Genomic DNA, 23,662 nt, shown 5'->3' on the forward strand with positions numbered 1-23,662 from the left:
CGTTTTACTTTCAACGTGAGAATTAGTTGTACAAGAAGATAAATATATAAAATTGATATGCCCGTATGTATACGTGTCATAAAAAGTCAAATATACATGATAACACTTGAATATCTATTTATATAATGATTAGCCATCATCCTTTTGTCTTGATCATGTTGATGATAATGTATTTTGTACATTTATTGAGTTCGTAAAATATGATAGTTGGTAGTAGTTTTAGGGAGTTAAAACTTAATTTCTTGAAAATATTGTTTAAGATAAACTAACAATATTTGTTTAGGTTCCTCGTTCTGAAATCCTTGGAAGAAACACGTCCACCATTCCCTAAGCTTGCGAGAGATAGGACTCACAAATATAATAACCGCAATAATTAGTATAAATATATTTATACATTATACTAATTTACAGGACTATATGGTCTAAATCTCAAACTCACCTCTTGATTTGTAAAAGATTCACAAAATCATCAAATTAGTTATCAAATAATTCAATGTATTAAACTCATAACAAAATCAACACATGAAATATAAATAAACAAGAATCTTTAAATAACAATAATGGAGTAAATCACCGGGTTTTGAATTGAGAAGTAGAGAATTGAATAAATCTTGCACCAAGTTTTTCTTCTCGTTCCAAATCTTAATTTCAAACCATTAAATTGTTCTTTTTCTCTTTTTGGATTTCCTCTCTAATTTTCAAGTTATGTTCTTTCCATTTCAATGTGTGGAAATCCTTTCTGAAGTCCTCAAGTCCTCCATTTATACTCCTCTTCACGTCCTCCCTAAATTTGGAGTCTTCTTGGGCTTTTAATGGGCTAAAATGGTGTAACCCTAAAACAGGTGATGCAATGCCCAAGTGCTTGGAAGCAACGCTTAAGTGCCAAGATAAAATATAGGGTAGCGCCTAAGTGTTGTGAATACAGTGCTTAGATTCTGTCTTTCTATCCAAAACTGTTGTTCTTGCTATTCGTAACATCTGGGCATTTAGTTTTCAGCATCTGTCCTAAAACTCGTCATTGGCTTGTTTGTTCACTTTAGCACCATTTTTACTTAACATCTCCTAACGTTTAAAACAACATTAGCAAACACATCAAAAAAAAACGTTCAATACTCATAAGATCTAGCTATTAATCAAGTTAAAATTGCATATAACTCGTGAGTAAAAGCAAACTCGTCAAATGCTCTCAAACTTAATCTTTTGATAGCCCTTGAGCAAACAAACACAACAAAAAATAAATCACTAAAGGAAAATACACATACAAACAATCTGTCAGATAGCTTATCTTTCCGACTTAGTATTGAGAATATTATATCATATTCATGAATGGTGTCAAAATCATTATGCAAGAGCCAAACTTTCGCTTATTTAATGCAAAATTGGGGGGGGGGGGGGTGTGTGAAGGATCAAGTGTAATGCCGTACATTCATAAGTTAGTTTGCTTTCCAACTCTCAATGGTCAATTCTTTTCTTTCTTCGCTCGTGAGGTTAACAAATCCCCAAACTTGTTTTCTTTCATTCTCTCACCATGGCGTAATTCTAAAGTTTAGTTTCACTTATAAATTCCTCACACCACTCTAATTTGGTTTAGCTCAACCAACAACGTCAATAATTTATTCAAGTGATGATTCTCCCAATTTATGAATGTTCCACTTTATTCACATGTGTGTGTGTGTGTTTGTTTATGTGAAGGATCAAGTGTAATGCCGTACATTCATAAGTTAGTTTGCTTTCCAACTTTCAATGGTCAATTATTTTCTTTGTTCGCTCATGAGGTTGACAAATCTCCAAACTTGTTTTCTTTCATTCTCTCACCATAGCGTAATTCTAAAGTTTAGTTTCACTTATGAATTCCTCACACCACTCTAATTTGGTTTAGCTCAACCAACAACGTCAACAATTTATTCATGTGATGATTCTCCCAATTTATGAATGTTCCGATAATATAATTTATATTAAGTGACTCAAACCCACGACTTATCTAAACCCCCAACAATCAGATCTTTGAGCACTTTCACCATGATTTTTTTTCAACTCATGTTGAGTTCAAATTTGTTCCTCTTCTTGACTTTTCTAGCGAGCTTTGAGTTGGCAACTCCTCGATTTTTTAATACCAAAAGGTATCAAGTTTCAAGATATTCCAACGAATTTACTAACTCGAGTAAAAAGGGCACAGGCGTGAAGTGTGGATTGAATAAATGCACAAAGAGTTAGATCCTTTGCATTCGGTTATTCACCAAGTTCATACTAGAAAGTCACAAGCACTTCGTACAATCTTTTTCACATGCATGGAATCACCACTATCTAAAATGATTTCTTTCACAAGTTAGAACGCTCCAAATTATAATTTATATAGTTAAAGGATATTGTGAATTATGGGTTAAAGGATTAAGTACCTAAGTTATCTATTTAGCTATACATATGAATCTTTATGTTCATGTACGACGCTAAACTAAATAATCATGCGTAAATATTGTACCGCTTCACATAGATAAGCAAAAAATTCAACTAAAGCATATGATTCATCCACAGTCCACAAACTAATACATGCTCTCAGGAAATAATTCATCATAGGCCCGACAAAACTATCTAACTCACACAAGCATGCAATTTTTTTCACCAAATGTAATAATATCACACATCATACAAACACAAAAATAATAAACAATTGAAACCATTGATAAAGGTAATTAACAACTCATAATTCATCCCCAAACTTAGAATATACATTATCCCAAATGTGAAAATAAATACAAAAGTGTTAGGACTTCCCTAAGTACACTAGTTTGTATCACTACTATCGCCCTGGTAAGGTGGATATGGGTTAACTTTCTAATCACGTTGTTGCCCACACACTTGAGAATCTTCATACAAACAACACAACGAGAATATCACAACAATAAAATAAACAATCCTAAACTAAAAACTGAGCAATAAGAAAGTAATAGAGTTTGGGTTGCCTTCGAAGAAGCGCATCTTTAAAGTTATTAGTTTGACTTGTTACCATGACTGATTATGGTGGCTCGAACCAAATTATGTTGTTCTTGTATTTTGTGCAATTTCCATTTATGCACCATTTATTTGCTCTCCATATTTTGATAATTTCATTTTCATCTCTACTAAGAAGTCCACCAAAATTTGATTTTCTATTATGACAACTTCGTTGATCAGGTGGTTCATCTTCATCAATTCTATAGGAAACTTTTATGTTAAGAGGTTGCTCATATTGGGTGTAAATATTGAATATCTCTTGCTTGTCCAATTGTCCTCCAACCTCAATATTAGCTCACCCCTCCTCCATGTCAACTAGGGTTCGTCCTATTATTAAAAATGGCCGACCCAATATAATTGGAATGTCTCGATCTTCTAGTATGTCCAACACAATGAAGTGCATAGGAAATATTAAATTTCCTGCTTTAATGAGCACATCATTAAATTTACCACATGGCCTTGAAATTGTTCTATCAGCTAGTTGTAGTGTCATTGATGTTAATGCGACTTTATCCAATCCCAATTTCTTGTAAACAGTATATGACATTAGATATATACTAGCACATGTGTCACACAATGCATTAATAGACCAAGAATTTCTAATTGAAACTGGTAGTAAAACTCCATAGATCTTTCAGTTGGAAGGCAATTTGTTTTGTATTCTTGCACTACTTTCCTCCGTTAATGCCACAATTTCAAACTCCGGAAGCTTTTTTTTTTTTTTTTTGTAAACATCTCTTTCAAAAATTCTGTGTAACTTGAAATTTGTAATATCTCATCAATGAACAAAATATTGATCTGGAACTTCTTGAAAACATTGATAAAATTTTCAAATTTTATGTCTTATTTGCTCTTCTTGTGTCTTTGAGGAAAAGGAATGGAAGCATGTAAGCGTTAACTGGACTTGGTATCTTGATAGTAGATGTTTTCGTACTTTCTTCATTTTCAATTGAGGTTGGTGCCGATTTTTCTACCATTGTGGCTCCATTAACCTTTTCCTAGTTATCTTTTATTTTTGGTCTTTTTGCAGTAATTTTTGGCAATTCTACCCCTCTTTTTATATGCTTCCATCGACTTCTTTCAAAGTCTTTGTGAAAATGGAAGTGGAAGTACATATGCTCTAACGTGTACGAGAGCCCTGGGTGGATCATTTTTCACTATTCTTATTGCCATCGACTGCTCCTTAGAATTTGTCATTGTATTGCTAACAGTGATCCATATGGACGTTCTGTAAATTGTTGAGCTATTTGAGCAATTTGTATTTTCAACTTCTTGATAGATGCTTGCTGATTTTGAAAAGTATCAATCTGTTGGAATACTTTGTCTGTTTTTTGCACATATTGATGAAACATTTCTCCCAAATTTGATCTTCTCTTTTACTGGAAATTGTTCCCGTATGTGTCGAAATTAAGGGAACCATTTTCAATAAAATTTAGTTGCTCATCTAAAGAACTAAGCATCAAGCAATTTTTTGTAGTGTGATTTCTACCAAAATTCAACTAACCATTATTGTGTTTACCCCATGTGTTTGCAATCTTACAAATAACTCTACCTGCTTTGCTAAAGCATCAATTTGTGCATTGGCACATATTGTGCTGTCTAGTTCATAAATTTCAATTGCTTTCTGTAGTACCACTCGTTTCGATAAGAATACTGAATGTGTAATGGCAGTTAACTCAAACAAGTCCATATATTGTTGAACTGATTTTGCCTATGATTGATCCACCAGCAAACGAATCCACATGAGACTTTAATTGTGGTGAAAGTTCAATATAGAAGTAATGTCCTTGATTATCTATGGTGATTCCATGATTTGGACTTCTCATCTGTTCCATGCGTCATGATAACTCTCATCGTCTCTCTATTGGAATGTTTGAGTTTTCAATTGGATTTTTGCTACCTTTCTCAATGGGAAGAATTTGTTGCAAAATTTTCTAGTTAGTTCCTCCCACGTAGTAATGCTTTCATGAGGTTTGACATTTAAGCACTCTAATACCATATCTTGTAGTGTGTATGGAAATAATCATAGCTCAATCCTGTCTTCATTTACCCCTGGAGTATGAAAGTTCTGACAATTTCTGAAAAATCTGAAAATATGCTTGTTTGGATTTTCATAAGTTAACCTGTAGAATTGGAGAGTATTACGAGTCAAGTTGATCTAATCTGCCCTTATCTGGAAATTATTTACCCCCAAATCTGAATACACAATAATGGAGTGTGTGGATGCCGTTATAGGTGTCAAGAACATTGAGATTGACAAATCTCTTCCATTTATTTCCCTTCGCTCATGCTGCTGATCCCATGGAGCTGCTACTGTTGTGGGCACTTATCCGATTGGTTGAATAAGAATAGGAATATTTCTATCATCATCCATTTGAAGTTGCTGTTTTTATTTGTGTTCTTTTTATCTTTATTTGAAAATACGTTCTATTTTCGAATCAAACGGTTTAAAATCGTCCCTTGGGTACAACGTATACAACAAACAAATCAAATAACGGTTATAAATAAATTAAATTAAGATTAAAAGTGAATAGGCTCGGGTAATGATGCCAAAAACTTGTTGCATTTTTTTTATCTCAAGTGTACGATATTGAACAAGTAATATAATGGACTTTTGAGTTCGAATTATTGTTTCCACGAGAACTATATTTTAGCACTTAATCTAAATTTTTAAACCACTATTTGATGATAGAAAACAAAGAATTATATATTGTGATTTTTAATTTAAATACTTGAAATAATGTAGATACACACAGATTGATTTTGAATTTAGATAGTAAACGGATATTAGGATATAAAAATTTCATCTATTAATCACCTTTAACTCTGAATTCAAGATTCATAAATTTAATGTAGTGTTCAATCAAATTCTTCTATTGTATTTAATTTACCCATCTCGAATTTTCATTGAGCCTGTTTAACTATTTCAATCCCATATTTCTATGCGAATAAACTTTAGTTAAACAAAATACTAGTTCTAAGAATTCATATAATGATCGCAATAATTAGTATATGTATCTCTATACGTTATACTAATTTTTCGAATTTTACTATATGGCCTAAATCTCAAACTTATCTCTCAATTCGTAAAAGATTCACAAAATCATCAAATTAATGATCAAATAATTTAATACATTAAACTCATAACAAAATCAATACATAAAATATAAAAGATCAAAAATCTTTAAATCAAAGAAATAAAAAGTTTCAAGTAGATTACATTGTTCGTCATAATATAAGGTTAAGCAACTCGTGATAGATAAAGAAAAACAAATAACAATAATGGAGTACGTCACCTGGTTTGGAATTAAGATGTAGAGAAGTTGATAAATCTTGCACCAAGTTTTTTTTCTCGTTCCAAATCTTGATTTCAAACGCTTAAATTGTTGTTTTTCTCCTCTTGAATCTGCTCTCTAATTTTCAAGTTGTGTTTTCTCTATTTCAATGTGTGGAAATCCGTTTGATATCCTCAATTTCTTTATTTATACTCTCTTTCACGTCTTTCCCCAGTTTGGAGTTTTCATAGGCTTTTTACATGCCAAAACAGTGTAATCCTAAAATAGGCAGTGCGACGCTTGATGAAATATAGGGTAGCGCCTAAGTGCTATGCAAGCAACGCCTGGGCACTGAGTGCAGTGCTCAGGAGCTGCCTCTATCCAAAACTGCTATTATTGTTATTTGTAAGGCCTTGGTGCTTGGTTTTCGACACCTAAGCACTGACTTGCTATTCTGAAATTTGTCCTTGGGTTATTTATTCACTTTAACAACTTTTTTACATCACATCTCATTATTTTTAAAACAATACTAGAAAACACATAAAAAACGTTCTATGCTCATAATATCTAGCAATTAATCAAACTAAAATTGCGTATAACTTGTGAGTAAAAACACACTCGTCAGTGCTCCATGCCAAAATTATGCCATTTTTGTTATGATATCTACGTACTTCGAGCAAAAATGTTAACTGCCCCAATCATGCATGATGTGCACACGACGGTCAAGGTTGAGAGCAAGGGTTAGAAGCGGTTTTCAATAAAGTTAGAATTGACCTTTTAAACAAAAAAAAAAAAAACCGTTTTGCATAAAGTAATAAAAATGACCTTATTTCTATAATACCCATTAGATTATTTTGAAAAAAAAGTCTTTATTTTGTAAAATAACATCTTACACATTATAGAGAGTCAAATTTTTAGGCACTCTAATAATGATCTTTATCTTGACTTTTTATTTTGCTTTCCTCAAGAAACATTTATTGATTTCTTTTCATGCTTTCATTTAACTTAATTTTTTATATGTCAATGGTGAATTAATAAATGTGTTTTGAGTAGTGTAAAAACTATAGTATTGAAACATGTGACTTATTAAATATAATGATTGTACATCAAGAATAGAGAGTGAAATTCACTTTAAATACAAAATATTCTTTACTATAAAGAGTCAAATTAACGTTCTATTTTAATTTTTTTTTAAATAGAGAGCATGTTTAGCCCTTCAAATTTAGAGAATCAAACTCACTTTTATTCTTAAAGCATAATAATTGCATTTAATAAATTAATTATTTTAATATTCTATTTCTTAAAATATTCAAATAACATTTAAATTGATTGGCCAATTTACACATAAAAAATTATGTTAAATAAAATAAGAAGAAAAATCAATAAATATTTTTTGAGAAAAGAAAATAAAGAGCCAAAATAGGGAGTTTATTAGAGTTTATAAAAAATTTAACTCTCTAAATTTAAATATACTTTCTATAATACATAATATGCTTTTTATAATAAAGAGTCTCTTGAAAATAATTTTAAAACTTATTATAAAGTATTAGAGTATCTTCAAGAGACATTTTAAACATGAAATGATATCTATTTTAAATAGTCAACCTTTAAAATCACACTCCAATAGACAATTTAAATTAACATTTCATTTTAGAAAGTGTGTCCAGCTCTCCAAATTACTCTCTAAATTTGGAGAGACAAACTCATTCTCTATAATTAAATGCATTCAAAATATTTTAATTTTCAATGTAGAAAAATAATAAAATAATACAAAGAAAAGCTAGCTAAAACAAAACATAGAGAAAAATAATAAATATTTTTTGGGAATGGTAAAATTAAGTGTTAAATATAAAAAGTAAGAGAATATTTATAAAAAACATATTCTATTATCTGAAGAACATATATAAATTTAGAGAGTCAAAATTTTATATTCTCCAACAATACTCCCTATAGTGGCTTTTCATTTGACTTTTCTCAAAAAATATTTATCAGTTTCTTTTCATAATTTATTTAACATAATTTTTTATATTGTACATTTTGAATTGTTTAAGGAGTATTGAAATTTGTCATTTATTAATAGAGATGACCAAAAAAATCCATCTTGCCTCGACTTGAATGGGGCAAAAAAAATCCGCGCCAAATCCACCCCGTAAAAATAATAATAATAAAATTTGATCAGTCTTTCTTTCTTTATTAGTTATTCTTTTGTATCCTTTTGTATTCACATTTTTCTATTTCATCAGAAATTCAAAAATAAAAAAATGTTAAGTAAAGTAATATTTAGTTATAATTTTTTCCATTTTCTTTGATTATTCTTTTTATTATTTTCTCTAAAAATCAAATAAAGTTTTAAAATAAATTTTCTCTTTCTTATTTCTATTGTAAGTTTGTAGTGGAAAAAAGAAAAAGAAAAAGTTTATTCTGCATGTCCACTACACTGTTTTTGGTAAAAATGGCGACCTTTCGCAAACATTCTGGATGTAAATTTGTTCTTTTTCAATTCTTAAATTTTTTTTGTGCGCGCATATTTATAGATTCAAAAATTTACTATGTAAAAAAAAAAAATAATAAAAAAAAAATAAAAAAATAAAGAAGGGAAAACGGGGCAAGTCCTCGCCCCGGCGGACCTGAGGGGTCACATGACCCCCCCCAAACTTTTGAAATTTGATTTATTTTTTATTTTTGGGATAAAATTCTTTTTGGTATAAATTGAAATATATATTTTAATATAAATCAAAGTTAACAATTAATTTTAACAAAATATTTCATGGAATTCTTAACTTTCTAAATTTTGTCAAAATATACTAAAAATTTAATTTTAACCTCCATCAAACAGGGGCAGAATCACAATAATTTTTTTTTTTTTCACTCACTCTCACACCTTTTACCAAAACATTAACCTTCTAATTTTTTAAAATTTGTCTATAACTTTTCTATAAATTATCATATCTACTATAAATTTTCACCTTCCAATCAAATTTTCATTTAATTACAATCTAAATTTGCATTTTTTCTATCATATTTGCGTCTATAGAATGTGACTGAACTGATTATATCCAATTTAACTTATGTTTAACTAATTGTATTTATTTAATTGAATATTGGTTATATGTTTTTCCTTTTGATAACTTGACTTGATTGTTTGTATTAAATACATTATAATTTTTTAAATATAAATATATATTTTCTTATAATGAGCAAAATATTAATAAAATGACTGTTCGGAAATCAAATGAATGAAAATGATGAGTAAAATATTAATAAAAAAATATTTTTTAAATGTAAATCTGCATTTTCTCGGCCAATTATAAATCATTTAAAAATCTAGAACAAAGAATTCGATTTGTAAAGATTTTGATTGTGCCCCCCTAACTAAGAATCTCTGTGTCTGCCCCTGCCTCGCCTTAAACCCACCATGTTGCCAACCCTATTTATTAAATGCTATCATCGTACACTAAGAATAGGAGTATATTTGACTCTTCAAGAACATTTACAAGGTATTCATTAAATACAAAATGTAATTTATTTTATAGAGTTGAGCATTTCCAAGAATTTCTCTATTTATAAAAAAAACATATTTTATAATTTTGAGAGTATGTATAAATTTAGGAATTAAGTTAAATGTACGTCCTTGGTTAACATCCCTCCACCTATCGATGGATATGTTTATAATCAATTGAGTAGATTGTTGCTACATGGAAGAGTGTCAATATAACTAACAATCATGATATACATGTAGTATTGTTGTAAATTTAGAGACTAAAAATTTGCGGGTACTCTAATATGCTCTTTATATTTAACATTTAATTTTTTAACTCCCAAAAAACAATTTTTTCCCTTTTTTGATTTTACTAACTTCTCTTCCAATTATTATTATTTTTCTCCACTGAATATTCAAATATTTCGAATGTATTTAATATAAAGAATGTGGTTGGCTCTCCAAATATTTTCTTAAATATGTTGTAATGCCTAAAAATAAGCTACAAGAAACTTTATTTTTAACCTTTTAAAATAGAGAATGGATTTGGTTATCTAAATTTAAAGAGTCAAACATACTCTCTATTTTTAATATTCAATAATTGGATTCAAGCTGTCACATATTGATTAGTGACTGTCTGGCACAGATTTTCCACTGAATTTTCAGCATTTTTTTGACCGTTGAGTCAAAAGACGGGTCCCACCATAGAGATGGACAGTCAAAAGTTACGGCCCTAACAGTCAGAAAATCCCTTAGCAACGGTCAGAAAATTACTTATAAGCTGTGCCAGACAGCCCCTTAGCCATTTAAAAAGTTACGTTAAATTAAAATGAGATGAGAAATCAGTCAACATTTCTTGAAAATATCAAAAAAGAAAAAGAAAAAGGCCTCTGATTTATCTTAAAAAGTTAAAATTGAGTCCCTTAGACGTTACTTTTAAACATTAACACTTAAAAATAAAGAATATTTTGTATTTAAAGTGCCGGAAATCATGCTCGAGCGTGGATCAATGTTGGTAAAGTCCAAAGGGTGGAAAGGTGAGGGAGAAGCGTTTATCATTAAAAGGTTACGATTGAATTTTTAGCAAATAGAATACGTTTTTGCATTAAATAAACAGGGCCATATTTCCCTAACGTCCATCAGAATAGGCTTCTTACAAAAATTCCCATCCGTCACTTGACGCAGCAAAATATTATGAAGACAAATGTTTCAAATTTCAATGCTAATTCATACACAGGTCCACACTAATCTTCTAACAGGTATTTCATATTGATATAGAATGTTCTCACTATTTTATTTCAATCGGCTGACTTTATTTGATATGTATATACGCTTGAACCAAAAAACATTTGATTGTGATGGAATATTGGGTTTTAGTTTCCCTGCAGAGATGTTTATAATTTTCCCTTTTTCTACTAGGCTTGTTTGATTTAGCAGAAATATACAATTGCAGTTCAAGTGTTTGATATATTTTCTATTCCACACATTGAGTTTTTTGGACTCGGATACTTGGATCAGACGAAATAGCCAAGCTGATTGTTATTTGCATATTTAAGTGACATGAATCACTCTTAATGTACTATGGTGACATCCCACCACCAATCAGGAAAAGTAATGCAAATTATTTGAAAGATATAATTGCACTAATCAAGAAAGAGAACTGCTTTGAATGATTTGAAAGATATTGTAACTGTGAAATCTGACCCCTTTTGCACTCAACATTAAACATCATTGCTTATGTTATATTGGTTTATAACCTTTCCATCCATGCACCTGCAGCAGTGAATTCCCCTGTTGAAATCACATCACTGACTGCAAGATTGATGCCAGTAGATTTCCTTTTTTGTTTTGTTTGAAGAGTTAGATTCTTGGTAAGCCCTTGAACGACATCAAACCGAGGCCAATAATTTCAATTCTTCAAAAGAGATCTCGTCTTTTTATTTGTTTGATGTGCACTAAAGAGATGGAGGAATGGAAACTATTGGATTGGTGGTGTCTGCATTTGTCCCATGCACGATGAGGGCAATGATGGTGCTGGAGGTTGCATGCATGGACATGGCGGTGTTGGGGATGGGGGAGGTGGAGAGAAGATAGGCGGTGGCAGTGGAGGTGTTGGTGGAGGAGGTGGTGAACTGTTATTGTGTGGAGTTGGTGAAGGTGGAGCCGGTGAAATCAGGGGTGGAGGTGGAGAAGAGAGTAGTGGTGGGGGTGCCAAAGATGGTGGGGCTGAGGAAGGAGGTGGTGGGGAAGGTATCTGCGGAGGAGGTGGAGGTGAAGCTGCTGATGGTGGTGAGGGGGAAGGAGGGGAATAAATCGGTGGTGGTGGAGGAAAGGTAGCACATTCAAAACTGCCACAATTAATCCTCCTAGACAAGAACCTCTGACACTGCAACATGGATCTCTGCTCTGGTCTCCCTCTAAAACAATTCCTTCTGTCATTAAATTCAGGCAGCTTCAAACAATCTGGTACTTCATCTGAGAAAAAATTGTACTCGTACCCGAAATTCTTTAACTTTGGAAGTGAACATATCGCATTGGATATCTTCCCAGACAACATATTATGAGCCAAATTCAGCTGCTCCAAGTTTACCATATCCTTCATACTTTCAGGTAATGAACCCATAATTTGGTTATGGCTAAGATCCAACACAGTCAAATTCTTTAGCTTTCCAATTTCACTAGGAAAACATGAACTGAGCCCATTATTTGTGAGAACCAATTCATTTAATCTTCCTGCCATATTCCCTAAACTCGCTGGCAGGCATCCTTGAAATTCATTGTTAGCCAGAACAATCACAGACACTGTTGACTTGCCAATATTGTCAGGCAATTCAGAAGAAAATCTATTGTTATTGATGAAAATTGCATCAAATTCTCTTTCAAATAGTTCCCTGGGAATTTCACCTTCATATTCATTGAATCGAATGTCCAGATACTTTAAACTTGGCAATTGTAATAGAATTTCAGGAAACTTGCCTGCAAAATGATTGTTGCTAAGATCAACCTCATACAGGAGCCTCAGATTCAAGAAACTCTGCGGAATCACACCACAGAATCTGTTAGAGTTTATGTGAAACAGGGTAATGTCATAGAGCAGCCCCAATTCATGTGGGAGGTTCCCAGCAATGTCAGCATGGTTGATATCTATACCAGCAACCGTAAGTTGAGAGGGATCATCTGGTGCAGGCCAACAAAACACACCAGTATAGTTACACACTTTATGTCCGATCCAGTTGCCTGTTATGTTTTTTGGATCAGAGATTATGGCTTCTTTCCAAGATTGTAATGCAATGTAAGCATTCTCCAATCTTGGATTCTCAAATTTGAGGGACGGGTTGATTGCTAGAGAGTCTCCATTGTATGACAAAACTCGTCGTCTTTGATAAACGGGAGTATCGTCAATGCCAGCAGAGTGACTGCCAGTCGAAGCCGATAGCTGATGGGGAGTGGAGATGCTGAAGAGAACAAAAAAGATGGTGAACAAGTAATACGTGTTTGTCCCAGAAAAATGATGCCAATGGTAAATCTTTCTCATCATTACAAACTCTTCAGCATCAATTTTCTGCTAGCAAATTTCAGTGAATGAATTCTTTTCTTGGATTGAGGAGATTTATGAGTTAATCTGGAAAGAAATAATTTGCTGGAGAAACAAAAATTGCAAGGGGATTGATTGATCAAATTTCGTGGTGAATGAAGCTGAAATATGGCAGGCAAGCTGCAGGGTTCTTGATTGTTGTTTAGAGCATGTTTTCAAAGCTTAAAAGTACATCAAACTTGCTTATAGCTTATTCTTTTCTTCTTAAAACTATATGCTGTTACTTATTTTGACATGTAAACTTATTAAGCTTTTGAACTTAGCTAACATGCACTTAGATGAGCATTTTTAGCATTTCTTGTTGAGAAGGGGCCTGAATCAGTTGGATCTTGGAACACTTTACCAGGACAAAGAACATCTGAAATTTGAGACCACGTCATCAATGTACTGTGTATATTTCTGAATTAACAAATACTCCATATATTAATTTGTATATTCAATTAAGTCATAAAAAATAATCACTTGATAAAATTTGGGCTATGATTTTTACTTTTAGAATAAATTGAATTTGCATGGCGGGGAACTTAACCATAGTCACCCTTAATTCCAATGCTCGGGGTTTAGATATTATTTAAGCCCCCATTTTTTTCTAAATTTTAATGTTTGGAATATTCTTTTTCGAAGGTGTGGTTGAAAAAGAATTAAAAATTTTCGATTTACGTGTAATATTATTTTATGAAAAAATTGTATGGTTGAAAATAAGAAAGAAAATAGGGGCCAAACGAGGGCTAAATCTTCCTCGCCAATGAGCTCGATAAGCTTAGCAGCTGTCTCGCATCTATGGCAACATAGCTTACTAGATCAACCTTTCAACAAGCCCACTAGGTTTCCTAACTAGCTTCTACTTTCTTGATTGAGCAATGGATCATTGCAAATTAAAGCCTCACTTACCTGATACCTTAAATTCGAGGAAATATAACTTTAGTGTTGACGTACCTCGTTTATAACGAATACATTCTTCGAAGTTTGGCGATTAATGATTCGTCTTTATAAAATGCGATTGTGTTCGATATACACATAGATTGTTTTTGCTCTATTTAATGTCTTTCATTAATTTAAAGCACGAGAATGATTAGTCATAGGAGATAACTCAGAACTCTTGGAACAAATTTGACGTACAATATTAAATAATAGAGCCTTGCTCCCTGTCCCGGGTTGGGGACAGGGTCAGGGACAGGGGCGCCATGTGGTGCCCCTGTCTTTCTCCCTGTCCCCAACTCGGGACAGGGAGAATTATTCTAAATAATATGGATTCTTTTTGGTGCAAAGTACTATTTAATACTGTACAATTATCTTGTCAAGTGTATCATTGCTTATCCCGCAGACTTAAAAGCTAGTAGATAAGTGGAACTTATAATGCAACAGAGTTTAGATTTATAGCTATAAATTTCAAAATTCAAATATAAAGTTTGATAGAAAAAGCCTCAAGTACCGAATTCATAAAAATGCAGATGTAGCGAAACCTAATTCGCCTTTTTTCGTGTTTTTCCCATCTACCAATGATTTCAAGCCATGTATTGTTTGTCAAAATTTTTGTTAAAATTTTCTATACCTATAGCGTTATTGAAGTTTGATTTATTAAATTACGAGTCTCCATGATGGAAATATGGGTCCACTTGGAATCCCAGCACGACTAATTCGGTTTCACATGGTGGAACTTTTACTGAATTTTTCACTTAAATCAAAGGATTTATTTCATATTAGTCATCTAATTTTTAATTTTATCTCACGTCTTGCCGACAGTCAAAATATGGGAGTTCGATTTCTGAGACATGGAATTGAACTCCTTGTAGGCACAGTGTACAGACAACTCTTATTCCCTGGCCTGCTGAGACACATCCCGTGATTTATCTCCCTCACAAAGCTCTAGGGACGGGGTCGTGGGGGCTCTCAAGATTGGGGTTTAAGTTTTTTTTTTTTTTTTTTTTTTTTCCAATAAAACAATTTGATCACTTAACTTATACTAGTTGCAATATAATAATCACATCTGAAACCATTGAATGACTTGAGTCACATAATTCACGATCTAATTTTATATTTTTAGTACCACAAAATTTTTTTGGTGCTAAATAATTGCATTTCAAATTATGTCACCACAAATTATGTTGTCCCTTTTCATTGATAAGGTCATAAATTCCATCCATTTTGGCAATAGGTGTACATATGCATTAAAGTGAGCAGAGTGAAATAAATTAAAGTTCGATGACAAACAACAAACAAAATTAAGTAAAAAACGCGTGTTAGATAATGTGACGTGAAACTTTTTCCTCATTTAGAGGAACTAAGAAAGTCGTACATGTCTATTTTGATATCCCGATATAAGTTAGAGCTTGTTTGACTACCACTAATAAATTATTTATAATTGATCAATTTATTTTTCATTCATATATTCGTTGAGACTAACAAATATTATTCAATTATCCACCACTCATTTCTATTGATTTATAATTTAAATAGTTTACAAACGACTCCCACACATCTTTTAAGCGACTTTAGATATGATCAATATTTTCACGTATTGTACAAAATGGTAATGTCGAGGGCCCCTCGTGCCAAGGGGGAATAGATTGTGGTCAGAAACCGATTTTGACAACGAGCTTTTCCATTACCACCTTTAATTTCAATGCTCGAACTCGAATATTACTCGAATCTTCCTCATCGATGAGCTCGTTTGTGTAAGGGGTTCAGCAACTGCCTCACATCTATGACCAACTTCAAGATTTTAGCAAGATTCATAAACTCTGTATAAATTTGTTTATCGAGGCTAATAAAGAGTGTTGTAATAAAGAATTGTGAGCTCACTTGGAATCCGCACACGATCTTTCTAGGAAACCATTTGCATTTAAATTCCTTTCCCTTTATGGATTGTGCTATTTTACAACGAGGATTGACAAATTTGATGTACAATATTAAATAATATGGATTTTTTTGGGTACAAAGTACTAATTAATACTGTACAATTATCTTGTCAAGTGTATCGTTGCTTAGTCCGTAGACTTAAAGGTTAGTATATAAGTGGAACGTATAATGCAACGAAGTTTTGATTTATAGCTATAAATAAATTTCAAAATTAAAAATATGAAGTTTGATTTATTAAATTATGAGTTTCCATGTTTTACACGACTAATAAATATGGGTGGTCCACTTGGAATCCCGCACGACCAATTCGATTTCACATGGTGGAACATTTACTGAATTGGATCACACCCATATAAGTGTATGGATACTCTTATATACATAAAATTATGTATACCAAACACAACCTGAATACTATACTTATATTAGTTGCAATATAATAATCACATCTAAAACCATCGAATGAGTTGAGCCACATAATTCACGATCTAATTTTATATTTTTAGTACCACAAAATTTTTTGGTGCTAAATAATAGCATTTCAAATTACGTTACCACAAATTACGTTGTCCCTTTTCATTGACAAAGTCATAAATTCCATCCATTTTGGCAATGGGTACATATGTATTAAAGTGAGCAAACTGAAATAAATTAAAGTTCGGTAATAAACAACAAACAAATAAAAGTCAAAAACGCGTGTTATATAATGTGACGTGAAACTTTTTCCTTATTTAGAGGAAGCAAGGAAGTCGTACATGTCTATTTTTGTATCCCGAGATAAGTTAAAGCTTGTTTGACTATCACTAATAAATTATTTATAATTGATCAATTTATTTTTCATCCATATATTCGTTGAGACTAGCAAATATTATTCAGTTATCCACCACTCATTTTCTATTGATTTATAATTTAAATAGTTTACAAACAACTCCACACAGGTTTTAAGCGACTTTAGATATGACCAATATTATCACATATTGGACAAAATGATACATGACAAGCATGATAGAGTCATGAAGTCTCCCACAAGCATGACAAGGAAGATTTCCCAATGTCGAGGGCCCCTCGAGCCTAGAGGGAATAGATTGTAGCTAGAAGCCGATTTCGACAAGGAGCTTTTCCATTGCCACCTTTAATTTCAATGCTCGGACTTGAATGTTGCTTAAATCTTCCTCTTCAATGAGCTCGTCTATGTAAGAGGTTCCGCTACTACCTCACATCTATGACCAACTTCAAGATTTTAGCAAGATTCATAAATCATGTATAAATTTGTTTATAGAGGCTAATAAAGAGTGTTGTAATAAAGAATTGTGGGCTCACTTGGGATCTGCATACGATCCTTTTTAGGAAATCATTTGCTTTTAAATTTCTTTCCTTTTATGGATGGTGTCATTTGTATAATCGGGTTGACGACCCCTCACATGGAGGGTCCACGATAAATAAAAAAATTATGGGCCCCTTTTTTGTCAGCTAGGGTTGTCATCTCCGGTAGTACAAATAACAAAATTCTCTTTTTATAAGCTATCAATAAATCTCTCTCCTTTAAGGGAAAAAAAATCATTTTATTTAGTAGTCTAAAATTTTACTTGACATAAAAAATTTATTCCATATTGGTCATCGAAATTTTAATTGATTTCAATCTAATCACTCACAATGTATTCATTTTAATTTAAGTATAACATCTGGATGGAATTGTTGATTTGAGCCATATAACTCATTGACCAAGTTGCAAATTCCATCTATAGATGTAATAGTAAAATCGGAACAATAATATAAGTTAGGTGATTACATGAAAATTCGAAACGAAAATATAAGTCAAGCAAGCAAAGTAAAATAAATTAAAGTTCAATAATTAATAAGAGACAATAAGTAAATACGCGTGTTAGGTAACGTGATGTAAAACTTTTTCCTTATTTAAATACCAAGTACACTATACATGTCCATTTTAGGCAACGTGACTTAACATTTTCCTTAATCTTGAAGTGCTTTGCCTTCAAAAAAATTCTCAACAGTTCTCGCTATCGAGTGATCGATCTAAGGCTCATAGATTTTGTGATAATATTTTTTATTTTTTGAGGAGTGAGAGATTAAGAAGTCAAATTTTTTTGAAAAAATTATTTTATTAAAAGAATGTATAATTAAAAATGAGTTTAGTGACTGGTGTAACGTTCATAGGATTTGACTCGATAGACCATATCTCAAACAGAATTCATGAGAGCATGCTCTTTTGTTTACTCCGTTTTCTGACAGAATCACACGCTCTCTCACTCTCTATCGCTACCGTTACAAAAAATTATGGGTGTTTCATTTTCATTTTCATTTTCCATATATACATGCACCTATACTTACATTCTAATAAACATTGTGTATATGTGTTTTAATTGAACTTGCGGTCGGCGGTTTTGATTTATCATTGAGCGGTTTTTGGTATATCCATTTTGCTCTTTTTTTACTTTTATTTTTTTGAAAATTTTATGTGGTTTATTTGTTTTTCCCTGAATTATTTTGTGAAATACATGCTCTTTTCGTGCAGTTCGTCGGGGATCCACCGGTGGAAGTTCTTTTTTTCAAGTCTTCAGTCAGATCAGTTAAGCACCTCCCGTATCATGTAGAGTGTGTGCGTGCGTGGGTGGGTGGGTGTGTGGGTGTGTATGGGTGTGTGTTTTATTTATACTTTGAGTATGAATTTGTGCACGCATGGAATTAGTTTCCTTCAAAATTGTTTAATGGGCTTATTGGTTGTTTATTCTTGGAAATGCTTATGTAAAGTAGGTTGATTCTTGAAATTTGGTTCTTCCGAATATGGTTATGGCTTAGTGGTGTTTAATTCCTGGAAACTTGGTTAATGACTGGATTTTGTTAATTCGTGGGATTAATCATGTAATCTGTGTAATGTTTGTACTATTAATGCTGTTTGAAGTGCATGGCATGCTAATTAAATTTCCAGCCCCATGTTTGTTGTTTGAATATGTTTTAGCCACTCCAAAATTGTTGAATGATATAATTATGTTATTTATCACGAATAAGATCTAAGAATAACATTAGTTAATCGAACAAGAGGGGGGTAGATTGGAGGATCAGTTAGTAATGAGAGAGGCGATCGCTTGTTCCTTGAAAAGTTTGAAATTTTTTTGGTAGTTTAAGTTTTGCCCCCGCTGCCACGATTCTTATGTTTTGTATTATATGTTTCTTTTCCTTTTTGAGTCCGAATTTTTCTCTACCATGGTTAGTGATTTCGATTTTGCATTTATTAATGCTTGCATCTCCAATATAAATGTCTGATGCATTGGTGTATCTGCCTGCTACCACTGGTCGTGTCTTTGTTTTTTGTTTGTTTCTTGTCTTTTTTAGCGTTAATTTGTCTTCACTATGGTTAGCGATTTCGATTTCGCATTTACTAATTCTTTCATCTACTATATAAATATCTGAATATGCGTCCATGTATTTGTCTGCCTTAATTTGACACTTCAGCCCAATCGAAAAAGAATAATTTTCAATTTTGAACCTAATTCTACTGTTTGCTGTCTCTGTCAATAATTTTGTTTTATTTAGGCTTGAAGGAATTTTGGCTATTGATTACAGATAAGGGTGTCATGTCGAATAGAGGATTATCGTCATTGGAAATTGGTTCTTTGCCCAAGTTCAAGCCCAGGAAAGTCTCTGCAGTTCGAGATTTCCCACCTGGGTGTGGCCCCAGTGCTAAGCCAGTGGATTTGAAGTTTGCAAAAAATGACCATGTTGGGACCGGTGTTGTGGAGGCTGGCGGTATAATAACTTCCAAAGGGACTAATGGTGTTGAGAATTTTGCAACAGCTGATATGGAGTCAAATAGGTTTCAAAATTCTGAAATAGCCAACAGTATGGAGGCAAATGCAGGATTGCATAATGACTTCAAAAATATTTCAATGAAGGAAGTGATAGAAGCTGAAGGTCAGAATATGAAGGGGTTAAATGGGGCGAAAGATTTGGCTTTGGTTAAATATATAGGTTCAGAGGAGGTGAAACCTGTCATGGTAATTGGTGGTTCTCAATTGTTGTCATCTCCCAAAGAGCCAATTTTTAATGACAGTGTTAAGCAGGGAACTTCTGTTGGGCATAAGGATAAATTCCATCGTAGAAGAGTGTCTGCTGTTTGTGATATTCCTCCATCCTGTGGCCCAAATGCTCCTCAACCTACCAAAGAAGGACGGCAGATGATTAGTCGTGGAAATGGTTGTGTCGATGGCGTTAAAATTTTTAAAGTTGAAACGGATGGGACTCGGACATGGAAAAATCTGGAAAGAGGGGAATTGATGGAGACACGGAAAATATCTGAAACCCAATCTGTGGGTGGAGTTGAAAAGGATGAAGTCAGAACAGAAGCAACCAAAACAAGTAGAGGAAAAATTGGAGAAAATGTGAGGAGGAGGCCTTTATCATGGCAACTCGAATACAAAGCTTTTGCCAAAAGAAGTAAAGTTGAGAGAGACATTTCAGGGGGACCATCCATGAAGAAGAAAGCAATCCCTGTTCTTACTGGAAATCTGGGTGCATTGATCCTCAGGGATAAAAAATGTCATTGTGCTCTTTATGAAAATCCACCCTCAAATTCTCGTGCCAGTTATGCAACACATAATTTTTATGTTAGCGCTACTGAACATTCTAGTCATGGTGATGCCCGTAATAGAGTGATAGAGACTCTTCGATTGTTTCGTTCTATTTGCAGACAGTACTCTCAAGATGAAACAAAGTCCGAGAATCAATTAAAGAGGATTGATCTTCAAGCAGCAAAAATTATCAAAGCAGCAAAAAGGGAAGTTAACACAGGCAGGCCAATTTTGGGAGAAGTACCAGGAGTTGAAGTGGGAGATGAATTTCAATACAGAGTCGAGCTTGCTATTGTTGGCATTCACCGCTTATACCAGACTGGTATAGATTCAATGAAGCACAATGGAATATCAGTTGCAAATAGTATTGTTGATGCTGGGGTTTATTCTGGTGATAAGCATAATGCTGAGGTAATGATATACTCTGGACATGGGGGAAACATAGTTGGGAAGAATAAGCAACCTGAAGATCAGAAGCTCGAGAGAGGAAATTTGGCCTTAAAGAATAGTATATCAACGATGAATCCCGTTCGTGTTATCCGAGGATGGAAAGAAACAAATCGTTCAGGTAAGCTAGTCACAATGTATGTTTATGATGGCTTGTACACAGTGAATAGGTATTGGCAAGAAACAGGGCCTCATGGGAAGCTGGTTTTTATGTTTGAGTTGAGGAGAATTCCCGGTCAACCTAAGCTTAGACAAAAATCGAAAATATAAGACGGTACTTAATAGTTTTGGGGCTGTATGTAGAAAATCGTATGAAAATCTTTTTTCTTTTTTAGAACTGCCCTGTAAACTTTCTACTAGGGAAAAAACAACTTATATTGTAAAAGGAGATTGTGAAAAGTAGAAATATAAAATCAGTGATTATGAATGTCTTGGTGGAGGAGTGCCTGCCTTTGCTGCTGTTTAGTTTTCAATTTCATTTTTATTTTGCATATATGATTAGTTAAATTTTGAATTATCGTGTGCAATGCACTGAATATTTTTGTAGTCAAATACAATCTTTCTTTTAGACCAAAACTTGTTTTGTATAAAGAAAATTAAAACTGGATTTTAAATGTCTTTTGGGGAATGAGGAAAAGAAATAAATATTTTTCGAAGAAAGTAAATTAAAAAGCTAAAGATAGAGAATTTGTTGTAATACGTCGAGAATTTCGTATTTAAAAATGCTCTCTATTATGTACAAGATGTTCAATCTCTTAGAAATGTTCTAATAAATTCTTTTAAGTTTTAAAGTTGATTTTTACAAATGAAGACATCATTACACAACTTCAAAATCAAATTACTTTGCGATTTTAATGTTGATATATTAGTTTTGCGATTTTACATATTGCTTTAAGGTTGTACGACTTGATTTCGTTAAACAACAATGTTAAAGAGGACTTTTTTCTCTATAAATATATGCTTCATGTTCCACATGATAAGTGTGTTAAGTGCTAAGAAACCTTTGCTCTTGTTATTTCACCGATTAAATGATCGAAATGTTGGCTCTAGAAAAAACTATAACTTTTGAGACATGTTTGATGTACAATATTTAAATAAATTGAAAAATATAGTGAACGAGATTATAGTTTCTTCTTCACTTTTAATATTTTTTTGATATTTCCATATCCGTCTCATCAAATGTTCATTATAGTTTTCTATGGCTTCCCTCAAAAGGTAATAGACACTCGAATTTTGAACACAACTAAGCCCCCGTTTGGTGCACATTATTTGGGAAAATAATACATTTTTTCCATCAAATCAACCTACAATTTTTGACTTCAACACTTTAAGGTAGGATCCATGATGTGATGTTTAAAATGCATTTTTGTTGAAAAAATGTGGAACAAACGGGCTCTAAATTCTTTTAGAAGGTAAAATTGTATAATTGGTCCTCAACCTTTCAAAAACGTTGTAAATGAGTAAATCTACTTCCAACCTTTAAAAATAGCAATAGACATCCCAAGGTTTAAGGAAAGAGGCATGATTTTTACATGTTAATAGAATTTGTCCAATTTGACCTTCGAAGTGAAGTGACGTGACATGCCCTCATTAAATAATTAAGAATAAAAAATAAACATACTCATTTTTAATCACATATGTACACAATAAAATATTCTACATATAAACCTAAAGCCGGTCTTGATATTTTGGGGGCCTTATGCCAACTTTAAATATGGTGCCCTATTGAAGAAAAATTATCGTATTCTTAATTGAACTTTCCTATAGAGAGTTTTAATATAATCATGAAAAATCTAATACAGACAACTAAATCCCAAAATTTGATAAGGAAAATAAAGAAATGTCAAAAGTCAACATCCAATACAAATTATAAGTGAAGTTTGGTATACTAAATTATAATGTAATGGCAAAGGGGTCTGTTTGTTTCTTTAATCATTTTCTTATTGTAGCTACTTAAAACAAAATTGAATGTGCATTTAAGTGATTTATGTACAAAATCAAAAAAATGTTGATTACAAGATATTGTATAACAAAATAATGAAAATGACTATCAAATACAAATACAAATGAGCTCCTAATTTCATATTAATTCATTCTAAATTAACTTAAAACTAAGAAGTGTGAACACTGATAAAGAATTATTAAATTTAAAGTACTTTTAACAAGCATTTAAAAGGTTATTATCATGAGATTAAAGCAAAACAATAATAGTAAAACTAAAGCAAAATAATACTAACATCCTATAAAACTTGGTAATAAATGTTTTCAAGATTAAGGATAAATTGAAATACTTGTAAGGCTGATGCTAGACCAATCTGTTAAATTAAATTTTCAAAATTTTAATTCCACATGAGATAATTCATTTTTTGTTTGGTTGAAAAAAAATAATGATGGGTTACTGTTAGACGTGAAATTTGAAGAGACAAAGCGAAAT

General features: G+C 32.4%; 2 protein-coding genes across 2 annotated transcripts; one reads left to right on the forward strand and one right to left on the reverse strand.

The window, feature by feature from the left end:
- Positions 1-10,623: 10,623 nt before the first annotated feature.
- Positions 10,624-13,753, reverse strand: LOC111398727 (leucine-rich repeat extensin-like protein 4). Its single transcript, XM_023025786.1, has one exon. The coding sequence runs from the start codon at positions 13,280-13,282 to the stop codon at positions 11,723-11,725; it is 1,560 nt and encodes a 519-aa protein (XP_022881554.1). The 5' UTR covers positions 13,283-13,753; the 3' UTR covers positions 10,624-11,722.
- Positions 13,754-18,422: 4,669 nt separating this feature from the next.
- Positions 18,423-21,666, forward strand: LOC111398728 (histone-lysine N-methyltransferase, H3 lysine-9 specific SUVH6-like). Its single transcript, XM_023025787.1, has 3 exons — positions 18,423-18,622; positions 18,729-18,782; positions 19,778-21,666. The coding sequence occupies exon 3, from the start codon at positions 19,789-19,791 to the stop codon at positions 21,496-21,498; it is 1,710 nt and encodes a 569-aa protein (XP_022881555.1). The 5' UTR covers positions 18,423-18,622; positions 18,729-18,782; positions 19,778-19,788; the 3' UTR covers positions 21,499-21,666.
- Positions 21,667-23,662: the final 1,996 nt, after the last annotated feature.

Source organism: Olea europaea, chromosome 8, assembly GCF_002742605.1.
Source record: "Olea europaea var. sylvestris chromosome 8, O_europaea_v1, whole genome shotgun sequence".
Classification (NCBI taxonomy): Eukaryota; Viridiplantae; Streptophyta; class Magnoliopsida; order Lamiales; family Oleaceae; genus Olea; species Olea europaea.

What these genes read in the sequence shown, in the direction of transcription:
- LOC111398727 (XM_023025786.1), bottom strand. Translation starts at nt 13,282, where the DNA reads ATGATGAGAAAGATTTACCATTGGCATCATTTTTCTGGGACAAACACG.
- LOC111398728 (XM_023025787.1), top strand. Translation starts at nt 19,789, where the DNA reads ATGTCGAATAGAGGATTATCGTCATTGGAAATTGGTTCTTTGCCCAAG.